This window comes from Sorex fumeus, unplaced genomic scaffold, assembly GCF_029834395.1.
Source record: "Sorex fumeus unplaced genomic scaffold, SorFum_2.1 ptg000007l, whole genome shotgun sequence".
Lineage (NCBI taxonomy): Eukaryota > Metazoa > Chordata > Mammalia > Eulipotyphla > Soricidae > Sorex > Sorex fumeus.
This window is the reverse complement of record NW_026606064.1, coordinates 48,724,442-48,744,353: the sequence shown is the minus strand read 5'-3', so window position 1 is coordinate 48,744,353 and position 19,912 is coordinate 48,724,442. Positions and strand designations below refer to the sequence as shown.

Below are 19,912 nucleotides of genomic sequence, written 5' to 3'. Positions count from 1 at the left end.
CGTGCAAGGCAAACACCCTACCCGCTGTACTACTGCTCCAGCCCCTACAGCACAATTTCAATGCCTTCTGCTTCTACATATGAAAACCTTGATATCTAAAATTGAAATATATGGTGTTAGTTTTCCTTCATTAAAAGAAATGTCTTCGGAGATGCATGCAACTAAATATAATCTAATCAAATAACTGATTAGGCTTATTATGGAAATAATGAAGTTTCATTTTCATAAAAGAAATTTACACAAAGATATGAGAAACTAATAATATATACAAGATAATTACTTTTATTTGTCTAGTTGCTCATCAGCATTTTCTACTTTACCCTATAAGAATAATAAATTATATCAGATGTACATACATAGATTTTGTTTTTAAAAAGAAACTTTTCATATTGAGAAAAAGAACAATAGAAAACTTCTAAAGTATAGATTAAAACATATAAAAGCAAAGAGGTGAAGTGCAGTTGATTATGCTAAGCAAATAATTAAGTTAAGCGTTCTCAAAGTCTGTAAGACAATCTGCTAAACCACCTAGTCAAAGCACAAACTGTAGCTTTAAAACTGGAAAGGGGGGGCTGGGTTGGTCGGAGGGAAACTGGGGACATAGGTGGTGGGAAATGTATACTGGTGAAGGGATGGATGTTGGAACAATGTATGATTGAAACCCAACCACCAACAACTTTGTAACTGTGTATCTCACTGTGATCCAATACAAAATAAATTGGGGGGGGGGGGGGCGGGAGGGGAAAGGAACCCACAGGGCTAGAGAGTGAGTACAGGAGTTAAGGCACTTTCCTTATATGTAGCCAACCCCAGTTTGATATTGACACAAATGGTCTCCAAATACAAGATATGGCCCAAATACCACACTTGCCAAATATATATACAAATACAAAATAAAATAAAAACTAAAACTACTAAAGAACCTTTGAGAATATCAAGCTTGATTCCAAACTGATGTACCCAGTATAATTTTGCTCAAAAGGTAAAAATTTTCAATAAACTACACTGAATGTACCTAGGGGGAGTGAGAGGAAGCAAGACCAAGGATTATGTCTTTTATTTTTTTCCTTCAGAAAAAGAACAGTAGTAGTATTCTTTCTCGGGTGATTTGTTTTTGTTTTTACTTAAAAGTGCAGGGTTTTACACATGCAAGCAAGCACTCTACTACTGAGTCACATCTCTGGTCCTGCCATTTTTTTAATTTCAAGAAACTACTGTTTGGAAAGCAAGTACCTCAAAATACAGTTTAGCAAATCTGAAATGTTCAGGTAGAAAGTTCCTTTATTTTTAATTCTAGAAAAATAAAATTCTTGATAATTTCTAAATTAACAACAACATAGTCTCATATAACACCATGAGTTTAAATTCATGGGAAGAGAATACATCTTAGTGATAATGAGGCCTGAGACAGGATCCCTGGCACTATAAAGCTATCATTAGTGAAAACCAATATTTAAAAGCTATAATGAATCACAGAAAAACACTATATCCAGATTAACTCAAAGAATCAAATTCCAAATTTATACCATTCTTAAAGAATCATGCTGATTCTTACCTTTTAAACTGACAAGGGCTTTTGCTGAAGAGCCTGTAATTAAAAACAAACCAATATTATTCTGTAACCAGAGTGAGAGAAAAAGAAGATGGCTTGGGGGGGTGGGGTGGGGAATGACTCATTAGCTTTAGTAGTGCTGAGTCTGAAATGATGGTAAGATGTATACTTAAGAGAGGCCAGAGAGATGGTAAAGTGGACAGGGTGCATGCCTTTGAAGCAACTGACCCAGGTTCGACCGTGGCACCATATAAGGTCCCTGAGCCCAAACAGGAGTGCCACCTGAGCACAGAGCCAGGAGTTAACCCTGAGCACTGCTGGGTATGACCCAATCTCCCCCAACACCCCCCCAAAAATAGAGATGTGTACCTAGAATTGTACATTAAGTTACAGACCACAACTCAGATAAAACAGAACAGGTTTAGAACAAACAGATAAAACAGCTACAGATGGGAGTTTTGTTGAATCTGGAAGAAATGAAGACCTTCCCAAGAGAAAAACGTGTAAGAAGGCAGGCAGAGTACAGGGGAAGAAGCAATTTTGGGTCCTCATACAGAAATATGCCAGAGAAAGAAAAGAGAAAGGGCGCTTACATTTATGGAGGCAAAGATCAGAAGTGGTATGGGAGGGGCTGAAGAGATAATATAGGGTTCAAGGCACTTGGCTTGTATTTCAACGACAAAAATCCTCTGCTCTCCTGAGCACCATCAAGGATCATTCCTGAGCACAAAGTCAGGAATAGCCCCTGAGCACTGCTACGTATAGCCCCCAAACCAAAAGTAAACAAAAAGTGGTAGTACAGGGGCTGGAGAGAGAGGACAATAGATAGGGCACTTGTCTTACACATGGCTGACCCAGAATCCTGGCACCCCAAATGGTCCCGAGTCCTGCCAGGAGTGATCCCTGAGTGGAGAGTCAGGAATAAACCCAGAGCACCACCAGGGTGTGGTCCCCAAACAAAAACAAAACAAAACAAAACAAAACACAAGTGATAGTGAAGGAGAGAAAAACGTACGGCTGGGAATATAGCTTGGTGGTAGAACTCACGCCTTCTATGTGAGGCCCTGGGTTTGACTGCTGGCATAGAAAAGAAAAAAAAGACAAAAGAAAGGGAAAATAGGAAAGATGAACCAAAAAATGGAAAGATGTAGAAGGATGCAGGGACATAGGCAGCACATCCCTTGGTTGTTTGGAAGGGTCAGGGATCAACAGGATGTACCCTGGAAGTTTAGGATGCAGGTATGTATAATATTTAAAGATACAAGCTGGTGGCCCAGAGAGATAGATAGTTTAGGGGCTGGACAGAGAATACAGTGGGTAAGGTGCTTGCTTTGCATCCAACCAGAGTTAGATCTCTGGCACCATATGGTCCCGAGGACTACTAGAGCACAAAGCCAGGAGTAAGATCTGAGTAAAGTCAGACATAGACCAAAACTGAAAAAATAAAATAAAGCTTTTTTATTTTTTTATTTATTGATAAAACAAGCTACTTCTCAGGGCTGGAGAGATAGTACAGCAGGTATGGTGTTTGCCTTGCAAGCGATCAACCTGGGTTTGATCCTTGCATTCCATACGGTCCCCCAAGCATAGCCAGGATAAGCCTTGAGCACTGCTGGCTGTGGCCCAAAAACAAAAAGACAAAAAAAGAACGGGACACTTCTCATGTCTTAACTGCCTTATTTGAAAGAATCTACAATGTTATTTGAAAAGTTGGTAATTTACTTAGTTTTGCTGAAAAAAATTTATTAAAAATTTTTTAAATTTAAAATTTTTTATTTTTTGCTTTTTGGGTCACACCCAGTATTGCACAGGGGTTACTCCTGGCTCATGCACTCAGGAATTACTCCTGGCAGTGCTCGGGGAACCATATGGGATGCTGGGAATCAAATCCCAGGTCAGCCACATGCAAGGCAAACGCCTTACCCGCTGTGCTATCACAGCCCCTGAAAAAAAATCTTAAATTTTGCAGTTTCAAAGACTGAACCTACATTCTCCACATACAAGTGTGTGCTTTATCACTAAGTCATATTCACAGCCTATGGTCACGGTCCTCCCGTTGTTCATCGATTTGCTTGAGCGGGCCCAGTAACGTCTCCATCATGAGACTTGTTGTTACTGTGTTTGGCATATCGAATACGTCACAGGTAGCTTGCCAGGCTCTGCCGTGAGGGGGAAGATACTCTCGGTAGCTTGCCGGGCTCTCCGAGAGGGGCAGAGGAATCGAACTTGGGTCGGCCATGTTGGCCGCTTGTAAGGCAAACGCTCTACCCACTGTGCTATCACTCCAGCCTCATTCACAGCCCATAAAAAATACAAAATTTTCAGGCATGTTTAAAATGTATCAATGTATCTAAAGAAGTCAATCCAGTGGCCAACCTGAGTTCAATTCTTGGCATCTCAGCATCTCATATGGTACCAAGCACCCTATGAGTATTTCCTGAGTACAAAACCAGGAGTATCTGAGCATCGCCAAGTGTTTCCCAAAACCAAAAACAAACAAACAAACAAGGAGCCAATTTATTTTATAATTATACAAAATAAAATCAAATAATAGAGGTTTGAGGTGTGGCTCAGTGCTAGAGCAACTGCTTTGCATGTTTGAGGCTCTGAATTCAATTTCTGGCATAGATGGTCCCCGGAGCACTGCCAGTGATTGACCTCTGAGCTGGGAGTATCCCCAAACAAAATAAAACAAAACCAAATATTATTGTCAGAGGAGAAAGTAAGAAAAAGTATATCAGCTAGGTACAAAAACTAGAAGACAGATTAATTCTACCTGTCTGCACAAAAGCAACAATGACATAACTCACATAAATGAACAACTTCAAATGAGAAACAACAAAAGCTGTTTGTTTTTAGGGTTTTTTTGTTTTTGTTTTTCCATTACACCCAGCAATGTCTGGGATTACTCCTGAGTGCACTCAGGAATCACTCCTGATGGTACTCAGAGGACCATATGGGTGATGCCGGGGATCAAACCCTGGCTGACTGAGTGCAAGGCAAGCGCACTACTCACTGTACTATTGCTCCAGCCCTAACGCAACCAAAGTTTTGGCTATGAAACGTTTGTATGCATCTCAAAACCTTACACTTCAACTGACTTCTCTGCAAGGCACTATGAAGAATTTCAAATACACTTGCTTTCACCCTCCCCTCTCTCTCTCTCTCTCTCTCTCTCTCTCTCTCTCTCTCTCTTTCTCTCTCTCTCTCCTCTCTCTTTGCTTTTTGGGTCATACCTGGCAATGCTCAGGGGTTGCTCCTGGTTCTGCACTCAGGAATTACTCCTGGCGCTGCTCAGGGGACCATATGGGGTGCTGGGAATTGAACCTGGGTCGGCCACGTGCAAGGCAAACGCCCTACCCACTGTGCTATCACTCCAGCCCCTCACCCTCCTCTCTTGCCTGGATACAGAGAATGGTTATTAAGCATCCTCACAGGTTCTAAGCAGAACACCAAGAACCCAGACCAGAGGCAACTTCTGAGCCAAGCAATATCATGTTGCTTCTACCCTGCACTAGAAATACTCCCAGCACCAGAAATACTCCCAGCAGTGCTGGGGAGTGGTGGGAGTGATGGAGACCAGTTCCAGAGATTAAAGTGGGTACCCTGTGCCTCTGATGCCTGCACTATATCCCCAGATCCTAACTTTTTAATTGGTGGTGCCAAGAATTGACTCCAGGGTCTCAAAGATGTAAGACAAGTGTTCTATTACTGAGTCACAGCTTTGGCTCCTCAACAACTTCTATAGGTAAACTGACATTTAATGACCAAAGACAATAAGTCCTGGGAGAGAAGTAGGGAAGAGATGCCAATAAGTCCTGATTTTTATCAAGCCTCAAACAATGTAACAAAACTGGGAAGCAGCAGTAACAGGCAGAGCTATGTTCATGTAGCAACCAACACAGTTCATTTGAGAAAAAACAGTAACCAATCAATCATTCAGTATGTGGAGTGCTCAGCACACACCAGTCCCTCCGCTGGGAACTGAAGATAACACAGTATGCAAAACAGCCCAAGTCCCTGCTGCTCTCATGGAATTTAGTCTAGGGAGGGGTGACAAAAAGGCATACCTAGTGATGAAAAGTGCTGAGGGGGGAGGTTAACAGAACAAAATAATAAGGATAGAGAATGTGGAAAAGGAGTTGGAAGAAACTTTTATTACTGTGTGTAGTGGCAGGGATTGAACCTAGAGCCCCACACACAGGAGGTATGCACTCTACCAAGGCATGCAACATCTCAGGGCCACAAGAGGCAGTGCTCAGAACTTACTCCTGCCTTTGCACTCAGGGATCATTCCTGGCAGGGCTCAGGTGACCATGTGGGATACCGGGGACCGAACCCAGATTGACTATGTGCAAGGCAAATGCCCTAACCACCATACTATCACTCTAACCCCAAGAAGACAATTTTTTATGAAGCGCTTTAAGCTTCTCTGAAATGTACTATCTGGGAAGACACTGGAAGAGCCCCAGGAATATCCATTCCTGCTCCATGCATGAAGGCAGGAACTAACTATATTTTGAGAATTCTGACCTATTTCTTTTTGAGAAACAAGAGAGCAGAGTAAATAAGAACACAAACTGGGACTAGGAACATTTCAATTCTGGTTCTGCTTTCTTGCTGTGCTCTCTGTATAGCTAATTTTTTCAATTGTCACAATGGAGATGTTACTGGGCCCGCTCGAGCAAATCGATGAACAACAGGAGGACAGTGACAGTAAACTGAAGATTAAATGAGCTAATATATGTTTAAAGATGGCAAGAGAATGCCTACAGCACCTGACTAATTTTTATATGACACTTACTGTTAGTATTACTTTGATCAATCAAAAACTAGTAAAGGCCAATGGCTCAAAGGGCTGCCACACATTCTTTACATACTGGAGCCTTGAGTGTCGACCCCAGCATCACATGATCCCTAGAGCATCACCAGGAGCAACCCTAACACCAACTAGGAGTAACCACTGAGTGCTGCTGAGTGTGGCTCCTCCACCCAAACAAAACAAAACAAAACACAACTAAGTTCACAACAAGGGTTTTACATGCAGGTAACTGCTAGCATCTTGAGGTAACTGGGTATGTTCTTTAAGTCATTTAACTGCTAGCATCTTGCTGCAACTTTAAGTCATTTACTAAGTTTTGACTGAACGTTGACATTGCACTATTTAAGGGGCTGAGCTTAGTCAAAGGAAAAGACAGTTTCTGCTCTGAAGGAGCTTACGCTCATGGGAGGAGACTCTTTAAACAAGTACATGAAAGGATAACTACACTCTTGGTGGTTGCTATAAAAGAAATAAATAAGGTGATCTCAGAGTAAAGGAGCTACCTCACACAGGATAGATAGATAATGCTTCTATGAGGAGAGGACACCAGGAAAGGACACGACAATGACAGATCAGGTCAAAACAATGAATTTGGGCAGAAAACAGTAGGTTAAAAAAAACAACCTGAGGTAGAACATATAAAATACTAAAGGAACAGGAAAAAGGCCATTTTGCTAGGAGTAGATGGCAAGGGAAGAGAGGTATGAAAAAGATCACAGAGAATGGAACCGGAGCAATAGTAATGCAGGTAGGGAGCTTGCCTTGCATTCAGATGACCTGGGTTTGATCCCCAGTATCCCATATGGTCCCCCGAGCCCACCAGGTGTGATTCCTGAGTGTAGAACCAGGAGTCAGAAACAAAAACAAGGAAAAAATAAAAGATTAGAGAAATATGTCAAGGGTTATGCAAGAAATGCAAACATGAAGAAAAAGAGAAATAGCACCTTCTCTGATAGGGTTTCTAATCAAAGTAATTATAAATAATCACATTTATATATTTAAGGTATTTATACATTAAGCTGCTACCTAGAAGGTACCCCGTGGAATGAAGATTCAGTCAGATGCAACCTTGTCAAGGAGGATAGAAAATAGCTCTCTGAAAAAGCTTAAAACGAAATCTAGGGGCTGGAATGATAGTAGTGGGTAGGGCATTTGCCTTGCACACTGCCAACCCAGGTTCGATTCCCAGCATCCCATATGGTCCACTGAGCACCACCAGGAGTAATTCATAAGTGTAGAGCCAGGAGTAACCCCTGTGCATTGCCAGTTGTACTCCAAAAACAAAACAAAAAAATGAAATCTAAAGAAGAGAACTAGAAGTGAGATGAAAGTAAAGCACTCTAGGGGCTGGAGTGAAAGCACAGAGGGTAGGGCGTTTGTCTTGCACGCGGCTGACCTGGGTTCAATTCCCAGCATCCCATATGGTCCCCCGAGCACTGCCAGAAGTAATTCCTGAGTGCATGAGCCAGGAGTAAGCCCTGTGCAACGCTGGTTGTGACCCAAAAAGAAAAAAAAGAAAAAAGTAAAGCATTCCAGGCCAAGGAAACAGCATTTACAAAGATCCCGCAAGAAAGAAAGTCTACCAAGTAGAACTGGGGCGATAGTACAGCAGATAAGGCATGCCTTGCCTTGCCAGTGGCCAACCCTGGTTAGATTCCCCAGTACCCCACATGGTCCCCAGAGTACTGCCAGGAGTGATCTCTAAAATCAAAGCCAGTATGGCCAAAAAGAATTAAAAATTAAAAAATAAGACCCTGCTAAGTAAAAAAAAAATTTTTAAAGGTCAAATTAAGCTCAACAGAAAAGAATAAGAGAAAGGGTGATACAAAGCAAAGCTATAAGTGGCCAAATCACAAAAGGGATCTGGCGCTACTGAAGTATCTTAAGAAGCAGGTTATTATATTGTTATGTGACACTTAACAATTTTTTAGCCAGTGATGTATTAAAAGTATGACTGGTCCTAATCAACTAAACCACACACCCTAAGCATGTAGTAGGTCATGTTAAGTTTGTAGAATTACAATCTGGCAGTCTCAGAAAATGAAACCACCTAACAATAATACACTTCTCAGAACATATTCCCAACTTTTGTCTATGTATGCTTCACAATACATTTTGAAAGGATCATTAGCTGTGGAGGCTAAGGGAGTGGGGTTGGGTGGTAGATTCATGCAAGGCTGAAGTGATTAGTACTAAGCAGAGATGGTGACAGTTTAGGTTAATGGGGAGAAGTAGGTAGAGCTGAGACAATTAGAAGATCAAAGGTGTAAGAATTAGAAAGGCTTACATAAAGGAAGTTAAAAATAGTTGCACAAAGATAAGTTCTAGGTTTCATTTGAACTATATAGTCCAGTCATTCTTTTCTTTCCTTTTTCCCCAGTTTTCTTGGGTCATACTTGGCAGTGTTCACGATGATTCCTCGCAGTGCTTTGGGGATCATGTGCAGTGCTAGGGAAGCCCCCAAAGCTACCATTTCTTAAAAACGTAGGATGACCCAGATGCTCTGTAACAGTATATCATATTCACATTTAATTCATATTTCAACTGAGGTATTTGTATTTTATGTGAGATGAGAGTCTTTTTTCAGCTAACAACTTTATTTGAGCTCCTATATTCGATAGTTCTTCCTAAGATCCCATCCTTTCAGATGCCCCTGGACTTCACACAAGCTCTACTTTAGTAATTTTCAATCTTTTTCCAACTGTGGCCCCTTTACGACCTTCTCTCCCTCCCTACAGGTTTGACCCCTGATCCCTACCCCATTTATATGATTTTTCATGTGTGGCCCTTCGGAATGTCTGAGAGTATGTAGTGGCTTGTTTTGAGGTGCTTGGGGGTTACTCCCTGCTTTGTGCTCCTGGGATTACTCCCAGTGGTGCTCAAGGGATGACATGGTGTCAGAATTTGAACCCAGGGTCTCACACATGCAGGGCAAATGTACTACCATTGAGCCATAACCCTTAGGATCTATCTCAGATTCAATCTAAGATACCTCTAAGATTCAACCCTGTTTAGACAGACTTTCAGTGGTTTTTCTTTTTTCACTCTCTCCCTCTCTCCCTTCACCACCACATCAGAGAATGCTTAGGAGTCATCAAACCCAGACATCCCCCATATAAAGCATGTATACTTCCCATTTAAACTATTTCCCACACACCCTAGTTTCTGACTTAAAAGAATGACTGAGGGCTTAACGAATGGGGTAAGGTGCTTACCTTGCATGCACTCGACCCAGGTTTGATCACCAGCACCCCATATGGTCCCCCAAGCCTGCCAAGAGTGACCCCTGGGCTCAGAGCCAGGAGTAAGACCTGAGCACTACTGGGTGTGGCCCAAAAAGAAAAAGAAAAAAAAGGTAGCTTTTATTATTAATATTGTTAGACAATCTAAATGGCTAATTTATTATCTAGCCCCTCTACCCTTGACTAAAATTGGCACAAAAAAAGAGTGTAATTTTCAGTTTCAAACTGAAATTACCTTCCCTTTTCAAGACACTGCTCGAATTTCATAAGCAATGTCTCATGCGCCTACACTCAAACCTATATAGGCAGGTATTTATACATACTTGACTTGTGGTATATTATGGGACTAAGTTTGGCAATCCTCATTTTCAACAAACTGCAGTCTAGTTAAACAAGACATACAACACACCATGCACTACACCCCTATCCCATATACAGACACCATGTATTGGACATGTCGGAGTAATATAATGATTATTATATAGTTTGACAGTGTCACTGGAATTTGAACTCTATTGTGAGTGCCAAGTCTACAGAGAACTGGAATATGCCTTCAGTAAATGTTTAATTATAATGAGCAAATATTCCAAAGAAGATTTAGAAAAAAAAAAAGATGCTTAAAGCCTCTCTCACAGGACAAAAAGACTAGAATAACCAAACTAAGAGCTCTAGCAGCTGGGTCTACTAAGAGGGGAGAAAACATGTTTATAAAAAGAATTTTCAGAGATTTCCAGATGACAAGCACGTTGTGGTTAGCAGGTCAACTCTTACTGGGGAACATCCTAAATCACAATCAACTCTATCCCCAAACAAGAAATACAAGTCTGCAGGAGATAGTATAGGGGTTAAGGCATATGCATGTATGCATATAGTCAACTCGGTCTGACCCCACACCCCCACCTGGGTCTGACCCCATGTCCCCACCTGCAGTCCTGGAAGGCCTCCAGTACTGCAGGGTGTCAAGCAACACTGGGTGTGCCAGCACCCTGGGAGTGACCCAGGTGACCCCTGAGCATGTCAAGGTGGTCTGGACAATACTGGCAATGAAGGGCCCAGCAACTTTCTTTTTTCTTTTTTTTTTCCTTTTTGGGTCACACCCAGCGATGCACAGGGGTTACTCCTGGCTCTGCACTCAGGAGTTACTCCTGGTGGTGCTCAGGGGACCATATGGGATGCTGGGAATTGAACCCGGTCGGCCAGGGTCGGCCACGTGCAAAGCAAATGCCCTACCTGCTGTGCTACCTATCCAGCCCCAGGCCCAGCAACTTTCATTGCATTGAATCTTCCTCCAAAATCGCCTTAGGAGGGTCCCCCTTCAAGCACACCTTGCAAGTCCTCAAGGGGGGAGGGGACACTTACAGACAATTCAGAATTGTGTCTTGCCCAATGCTCATGAAGCAAAATGTTAAATTCAGTCTCTTGTCATTCCAGTCAAGTGTGACGCAGTGGCCACTCCCCTGAACACTATAAACAGAACATCTGTATATCATCGAGAAAGTTCCACTGTAACTCTACAGTGGGCACATTTTGAGCACCCACTCTTCCACCAAAAGCTTTGCTCTGGACTTGAGATCTCGCGAAGTTCATCTGAATCCAACTAGGAGACCCAAATTCCGCACCCATTTCTTACGTCTCTTGGCCTCCAGTGTGAGGTCTAAAGGGAGACGGAATTCTGGGGGTTCCGTCCTCGGAAAACTCTGCATATCTGACTTCTCCAGGAGTGCCCCACGGGGGGGTTGCGGATCCGGGTTGGGGGGCTAACTAAAACCCCCCATCTCTATGCCCTGAACGACACTGCAAATGGCAAGAAGAGGTGCTAGGGGCGCTTCAGCGGCTGGCTGTGTGCGTGTCCTCACCGACCACCCAGGAGTCCGCACACCTGGTCGTGAGCGTGGGGCGCGCAGGCCATGCACCCGGGGGCTGTCCTGGCCAATGCTGGATGTGCACGCGCGGAGGGGTACACCGGGTACGATGGGACTGCCCCCCCTCCATACACACACACACACACACACTGCCGAGGAACTCGGAGGGATGAGAGGCTGTCTGAATGCGGGGTGTCCCCCTTCTTGGAAAGAGCCACGGCCACCTGTGGTCCCGAGGGAAGGAAGGGGCCAACCCTTTGACACGGAAACACTTCAGAGGTGGACACGCCGCGGAGGAGAGAGGCCAGGGACGCCCGCAAGTGCCAGCGGCGGCAGGGACGGTGACAGGACAGGATCGGCAGCCGGGGCCAGAAGGAGCCCCGCGGAAGGGGCGCCCCCGCCCCAGGCGAGCCCGGCGCGGCCCCCCACCCGGCGAGTTACATAACCCCGCGGGCGTCCCTCGGCGCCCGGCGAGCGCTGCTGACGGCGAGCGCAGCCCCCGCGGCCGGCCGCCGCTCTCCCCTCCACGGCGGCCCGGGGCCCGAGTCGGGCCCGGGGAGCCGCCACCGCCTTGGTCCCGCCCGGGTAGGGCCCCCGGGCTCCCGGCTTCCGGCCTTGGCGCTCAAACCACCCCAGAACCCCACACACCAGACACCATAACAAAGGCGGCGACGCGGCGGCAACACCCGGGTGCGAGGGCTAGGAGACCCACCGTGGAGCTGGCAGTCGGCCCACGGGCCCGGCGGAGGGGAGGGCGAGCCGCCCCGGCCAGGGCCGCCCGGGGGCAGGCGGCCGGCGGGGAGGGGGGGGGTGCTTGGAGGTGCTACTCACTCTCGTCAGGCAACTGGTCGAGCTCCGCCATCTTGAACGAGCCGCGCCGCTTTTTCAAAGGCTGCCCGCCGCGGTGCATTGTGGGGCGGAGACTGTCTTTGCGAGGGAGGTTCGAATGCGGAGCTCGCTGCCCGCGGCGCGACGCGGCGCCGCGCTCCTCCCGTCGCGGCCGGCTGAGGCGGGCCGGCTGCCACCCGCGCTCGGCCCGCGACAGGGTTTCGGCGCCGCGGGACCAAACTTCGGCAGCGCCCCCTCCCCCCTCCGCCTCCGCCCCCGGGCCGGGCAGAGGCGGAGGGAGGCCGCGCCGAGCGGCCCGTCTGTCTCGCGCCGCCCCTGCCCGGGCCTGGCGCCCGAGTCCCGCCCGGCCCCGCGCCGCCCGCCTCCTCCGGGGCTCGCTCCCAGCGCGCGTTCGGCGTCTCGCGCTGCAGCTGCGGGAACTGCGGGCTGTTTGTTCCGAGCGGGGAGAGGGAGGGAGGGGAACGGGGAGGGTGGCCGCGGCGGGCCGAGCCGAGCCGAGCGCGGGGGCCGGAGGCGGCACCGCCCGGCGCGGGCACCGAGGCCCCGCGCTCGGGGTCGTGTTACGGGGCGAGGGGGGCTCTAGTCGAAGCCGTTCCCCCCGCCCCGCTCCCCAGTACCCCGAGCCCACGATTCCCGGCGTCTCCGTCCCCGCCCTTCTCCGGAAGGCGGAGGAGGGCTACGGCCGCAGCGCCCCCCCCCCCCACCTTGGCGTGTCGGCGCGGGACTTGGGCCCCCCGCCCCCGGGGTCCCCTCCCCAGCCGCGGACGCCCGAATGGCGGCGAGACCTTGAGAGGTCATGAAGTTCGCCGTTTATTTAGGGCGGCAGCTCCGGAGCGCGTCGGGCTCCGCGTTCCTGCCGGTCTCGACCATTTCATGCCTCTTAGACGCTGGACCGTGGTTACGGGCCGCGGGGGTTGCAGGGAACCCGGCGGGGGAGGCTTCGCGGGGTGCAGACGCCGGCCACGGTGTGGCCACGGTGGCGCGCGAGCTGGTGAGGCGCTCCGCCAGAATGTTGGCGGATAGGACGCCAAGATGGAAAGTCACTTCGTCTTGAAAGAAGCTTCAGGAAGGAGGCCACAATTCCAGCCTGCCGGCCTCCATAAAAACCATGCCTGCTTCTCAGCAGTTGGTTTAAATGTTAGTGAGCAGCACCAGTCCCTTCTCCAGAAATTTAGAGGAGCGGGAAGGTTGGGATGATTGCGCAATGAGAATACAGCATGGATGGATTCCAGGAATGGAAGGCTGGGGATGTAGCCCAGCCTTGCCTAGAGCGCTTGCCTGGCATGTATGAGGCCTTGGATTTGATACCCCGCACTGCACGGTTCGACCATCACCCAGCCTGGTGACCTTCAGGTACTCCAAACTCCCGGCAACCCCTGAGCCTCAAGTAGAGAGTAGCCTAAGAATTGCTGGGTGTGACACACAAAACTAAATAAGGCCATCTCCCTACCCCTTGGGTCAACTACACAAGATGGCCCAGTGGACTAGAGCTTGGGAGCAGGGACTCGCTCCCTGAGCACTGCATGGCCTCCCAGCATGGCAGAGAACTGGCTCCTAAATAGGCAGGGTGTGGCCCCTCACCCTTAAAATGGTGGTACACCTTGATGAGGACAGGAAAGTACAGAAGCCAATTCAGGCTAAGGAGTTGGATTGGCTTAGAGCACCAATGCAGTGGGGGTGGCATGTTTCTAATTTGTGTTTTCAGAACAAAAATTGGAAAGTGAATTGGAGTGTACCAAGATGAGAGTACTGGAAGCCTGTCAGGAAGAAACGTGGAGCAGGCAAAGGAGAGATGTCTGCAGGAGTCATCCTCAAGGTTCTGGGCTGGGTCTGGAACAAAGGCCTGCATAGGATTCTGGTTGCTAATTATGTGAAAATGTATTTCTTTGTGCCTCAATTTCTCATGTGTAAAATTAAGATAACAGGGTTTTAATTTTTTTTTTTTTTTTGGTTTCGGGGCTACATCCAGAGGTACTCAGAATTACTGCTGGCTCTGCTCTCAGGGGTTACGTGCTGGGGACCCTGTGGGATGCCCAAAATTGAACCTGTGTTGGCTTCATGGAAAGCAAGCGCCCTACCCACTGTACTAACCAGCTCAAACGGTTGATTTTGAGGCCTAAATGATGTAAAGCCGTCATAATAGTTTCAAGCACAAATCTTGTCGCAAATACTAGTTCTTGCTACCTCCACTTGGGAATAGCGAGGATCTGGTCATGTCAATTTTCTGTTTTGAATTACTGGTTACTGTCATCTGGTGAAACGGAAAGTTGGAATTTTCTAAAGACTACTCCCCTCATCCTAACTGCCCTTCCTGTGCATTCTAATCTACCTTTTGAGAGAATGAACAACTCACTACAGTAACCATGTTAACTCATCTACAATAAAAATAAAGGTGCCAGAAAGATAGTACAGGAGATAAGGTGCTTGCTTTGCATGTGGCTTACCTGGGTACAATCCCTTACACTACATATGTTCCCCTAAGCACTGCTAGGAGTGATGATCCCTGGGCAGAGAGCCAGGAGTAAGCCCTGAGCTCTGCCAGGTGTGGCCCAAATCAAACAAATGGGCTTTAAACAAAAGAGATGCCAGCTCATAAAACTAGTGCACATGCTTTTCATGTGGACAACCTAGGTTTGACCTGCTGGCCAAAACACCACATGGCCCCCAGAACTGCTGGGAGTGAAACTCCACTCCCACCTCAGTACTGCCATGTATGACCCATCCCCAATTAACAAGGCGAGAAAACGGGGGGGGGGGGGGGGGATTGCTCCTAGTATCAACACATAGGGAGATAAGGGTACAATGATGATTTGATGAGTTCAAGAAAAGATAAACTTTGTTTTGTTTGTGTTTTAGAGCCACACCTAGTGGTGCGCAGGCGTTACTCCTAGCTCTGCAGTCAGAATCACTCTATGGGATGCTGCGAGTTGAACCCTGGTTGGCCACATGCAAGGCAAGCACCCTACCCACTGTAGTATAACTCCAGCCCAAAAAGTGAACTCTTGAAATAATAGAAATAAACAAGTGTACTGGGGGAAGTAAAACTGGTGAATGAAATCCAAAGTCATGGTATTAGACCAAAAAGGCAAATCAGATTTTATTTTGAGGTTGTTTTTACACAAGGATAGCAGTTCTGCATTTTTTTGTTGTTTTCGGGCCAAATGAAAAACACTGTGAGCAAGTCAAGTGCCCTATCCACTGGGACTGTTCGTCCCAGCAGTGCTCAGGACCAACAGGACTACAGCTGGTAGTTCTGGTGTGTGGGTGGGGGGGAGTGAGGAGGGGAGCAGCAGGAAATGTATTGTGGATCAAACTCAGCACCTTACACTACTCAAGGCATGTATGTGCACTACAACTTGAGTTATGTCCTTAATATCTATGGTAACTCATTTTATGGGCTGGAGCAATAGCACAGCGTGTAGGGCATTTGCCTTGCATGCGGCAGAGATGGCCGACCTGAGTTTGATTCCTCCCCCCCTCTCGGAGAGCCCAGCAAGCTACCGAGCTCGTCTGCATGACAAAGCCTGGCAAGCTACCCATGATATTCGATATGCCAAACACAGTAACAAGTCTCACAATGTTACTGGGCCCACTCGAGCAAATTGATGAACAGTGACAGTGACAACTCTTTTTTTAATTTAAATTTAAATTTTTTTTTTCTTTTTGGGTCACACCTAGCAATGCACAGGGGTTACTCCTGGCTCTGCGCTCAGGAATTATCCCTGGCGGTTCTCAGGGGACCATATGGGATGCTGGGAATCGAACTTGGGTCGACCACGTGCAAGGCAAACACCCTACCTGTTGTGCTATTGCTCCAGCCCCTAATTTTTTAATTTTTACTAGTGAGACACCATGAGGTACAGTTGTAAGACTTACAAATTTTTGTGCTTGGGTTTCAATTATACAATGATCAAATACCCATCCCTTCACCAGTGCCCATTTTCCACAATCACAGATTCCAGTATCCCTCCCACCCCCCACCCCCCTATCCCACCCTGCCTCTGTGGCAGTGCATTCCCTTTTGTTCTCTCTCTCCTTTTGGGTGTTGTGGTTTGCAAAAGAGGCATTGAGTGGCAATCATGTTCGGTCTATAGTCTACTTTCAGCATGCTTCTCCCATCCTGGGAGGATGCTCCCAACACCCTTTATTTGGTGCTCCTTTCTCTATATGAGCTCCCTTTTCCCTTAGCATGTGTGGCTGGCCTCTAAGCCATGGAGCAAAATTCCTGGTACTAATCTTGGCCATTCTTGGGTGTTAGTCTCCTATTTTGTTACTTTATATTCCCCAGATGAATGCAGTCTTTCTATTATCCCTCTCTTTCTGACTCATTTTGCTTAACATGATACTTTCCATGTAGTACCACTTGTATGTAAATTTCATGACTTCATCTTTTCTAACTGCTACATAGTACTCCATTGTGTAAATGTACCAAAGTTTCTTTAACCAGTAGAAGAATGTGTATTCTTTCTTTTTGGGGTGTAAAGCCCTGTATAGGTCTATAAGCCCTTTCTCTTCTATTTCTTCTTTCAAAGCCAATGATTCCTTGCTGAGTTTTGTTCTTGTTGATCTATCCAAAGATGATAAGGTGATGTTGAAGTCTCCAACTACTATTGTGTTGCTAGCAGTGTCCTCCTTAAAATCTGTTAGCAGTTGTTTTAAGTATTTAGCTGTTCCCTCATTAGGTGCGTATACATTTAAGAGTGTGATTTCTTCCTGTTGTACATATCCCTTGATGAAGAGAAAATAGCCTTCACTGTCCCTTCTAATCTTTTTCATCATGAAATTAATGTTGTCGGATACTAGTCTGGCCACCCCAGCTTTTTTGAAGGAGCTGTTTGCTTGTAGGATTGTTTTCCATCCTTTCACCTTGAGTCTGTGTTTGCTCTGACTGTTGAGATGAGTTTCTTGTGGGCAGCAGAATGTTGGGTTCTGTCTCTGTACCCATTTTGCCATTCTATCTCTTAAATGGTGAATTTAGACCATTGACATCGAGAGAGATTACTGTTATGGGGTTTTGTGACAACTCATTTTAGACAAAAACCCTGAATTTTCTTTGAAGTCTGTAGCTGTATTCTAGCCCCAAATCTATAGTGTATTGGTGTTAAACTACAAATAAGACATTTAACTTGTTTTTGATGATGTTCTTCTTTTTCTCCCTCACAAAGCCTAGAGCAGGGGCATCAGGATAGCCTTTGTGCCTGGGGGTCATAGGGCATTGATCTCATGCTTGCCCTGGGCACTTGAGTCATTTTCTGGACTGTTCTTACCAGGGATCAAAAATACTGGGGCTGTCCTGTTCACCTCCATGCACTTTGCAGTTCTAAGTTTTGAACTCATGATCTTGTGCTTAAACTCATTGACCTTGTGTTTCACAGGCAAACAATTTTAAGCCTTTAGTGAGGTGATTGGTTGTGGTGCAGTGCTCAGGGTTCACATCCAGTAATGCTCAGGAGTTAGTCCTAACTGTGCTCAGGGGTCATTCCTGGCAGTGTGTATGGGACCATATGCAGTTCAGGAAATTAAACCAGGGCCGGCCACTTTTAAGGCAAATAAATGCCTTAACCCTTGTACTATCTCTCTGACCCATTATGTCTTTAGTTCTTTATTATACATTTGTGAGAGTGATGTTAAAAACATTGATCACTGGATTCTCCCACCAACCTGGTAATTTCTTCAAGCGCAACATAGGTAATAGTATCAGGAATTTGACCTCTTTTTGGCCATATTTCTACCTCTATAGAATGAGGAAAACACAACCTTCGTGTGTTTTTTTTCCCTACCTTCTCTCCCCTTTCCTTTCCTCTCCTCCCTCTCCCTTTCCTCCCCTTTGTTATTGCTATGATAATAACTATGTTACTGCTATGTGTGTGTAACACACATACACACACACACACACCTACACCTGCTTATGGTGCTCGAATATTTAGTTGTACCTGCTGCTGCTGCTGCTGCTGATGGTAGTGTTGAATATCACATTGCAGTGCTCTCAAACATTCTGGTATTGCTTCCCAGGAGTTGCCACAGTGTTCAGACAGGTACTTGACAGGGATCAGGGCTTGCACTTCCTGGCGATTCTCACATCATTTTTGGTTTTGATGCTAAAGCCTATAGCTATTATATTTTCTCTATGTATATCCAATTTAAAGGTACTAAGTGGGGGCTAGAGAGATAGTACAGATTAAGACTTTTGCCTTGGGACCAGAGCTATAGTACAGTGGTGAGGATGTTTGCCTTGCACTTGGTGAACTTGGATTCAATCCCTGGCATCCCATATGGTCCTCTGAACATTGCAAGGAGTGATTCCTGAGCATACAGCCATTGAGTAACCACTGAGCAGTGGCAGGTATGGGCCAAAAAGCCCCCCCCTCCACCGGATAAAAAAAAAAAAGACGTTTGCCTTGCATCTGCTAAATTTGAAGACTACACATGCTCCCCAGAGCACCACTAAAGTTGACTCCTGAACACAGAGCCAGAATAACCCGGGGACACTGCTTGGAATGACCCAACACACACACACACACACACACACACACACACACACATATACACACAATAGGACAAAGTGTCATTCTTGGCTTAAAATGTTTGGGTGGGGCTAGAGACATACTACAGTGGCTAGGGTGCTTTCCTTACACATGGCCAACCCAGGTTCAGTCCCTGGCCCTCCATATGATCTCCTGATCCTGCCAAGAGTAAGCCCTTAGCACAGCCAAGTGTGGCACCAAAAAAAAAAGTGCTTTTTTGACAAAGACCTCTTCAGAACTGTTCATAAAATCGACCTTATATCTTCAATAAACTGAATCCATTGACAAAGGAAACAAAAGCAGGAATATGCAGAAATCAAACTAAAGTTTTGTAGGTTGGAGGATTGCTCAAAGGGCTGGTTTTTTACATACCAGATGTAATACCACAATAATACATGGATCATTGAGAACTTCCAGGAGTGACCTTAAGCATTGCTGGTTGTGGCTAAGAACAGAGGTGTAGTTCAGCAGTAGAGTACTTGCCAAACGTGAGGCACTGGGCTTGTTTCCTGGCACTGCAAGAAAATACAAAGAAAACCCAGAAAGCAATACAAGTTTTTGTACTGAACTAAAATTTAAAAACACACTGCTGCGTGAGATAAAATATTTGTACACCATACATCTGATAAAGAAAGGGCTAATTTCCAAGATATATAAGGCACTCGAGCGGGCACTCATAAAGCTGAACAACGTAAAGCAAATAACTCCAATAAAAAGGGACACCCACATCACATAACTACCACCATGTAAGCTTGCTTTATCTGTTGGCCCAGATATACAGACTCATGATTAAATCTCAGAAGAGATAAACTAGCTGCAAAATTTCACAGATACACCAGTACCCCAGCTGAAAAGTGGGGCTCCCTCTGGAGGAAGAGGTGGGCCAAGTCCCCACCCTGCTGAAGCCCCAGCAGCCTCACTCACACCCAGTAGCTGTTGCCATGCCAACAGCTACACTGCAGAGACTCGAGACAGCTCTGCAAAAAATTTTAGTACACCTTTTTTTTTTTGGCTGAGAACTCTGGGGTTGTCTCAAGTGGGGGCAAGCAGCCTCCCCCAAC

At 46.1% G+C, this 19,912-nt stretch overlaps 1 protein-coding gene across 2 annotated transcripts in view; it reads right to left on the bottom strand.

The window, feature by feature from the left end:
• LIN9 (lin-9 DREAM MuvB core complex component) overlaps window positions 1-12,641 on the bottom strand; it is a 66,879-nt gene extending 54,238 nt beyond the window's left edge. Inside the window, exons 1-3 of one of the 2 annotated variants that reach the window (XM_056132525.1) lie at window positions 12,310-12,345; window positions 9,590-9,692; window positions 1,556-1,588 (exon numbers count right to left, since the gene is read on the bottom strand). In XM_056132525.1, coding sequence (XP_055988500.1) covers window positions 1,556-1,588; window positions 9,590-9,596 — 40 coding nt within the window. In that variant the 5' untranslated portion in view covers window positions 9,597-9,692; window positions 12,310-12,345. Of the gene's footprint in view, window positions 1-1,555; window positions 1,589-9,589; window positions 9,693-12,309 lie in introns of both variants that reach the window. The other variant, XM_056132517.1, reaches the window with a different exon arrangement.
• Between the last annotated feature and the right edge of the window lie 7,271 nt (window positions 12,642-19,912).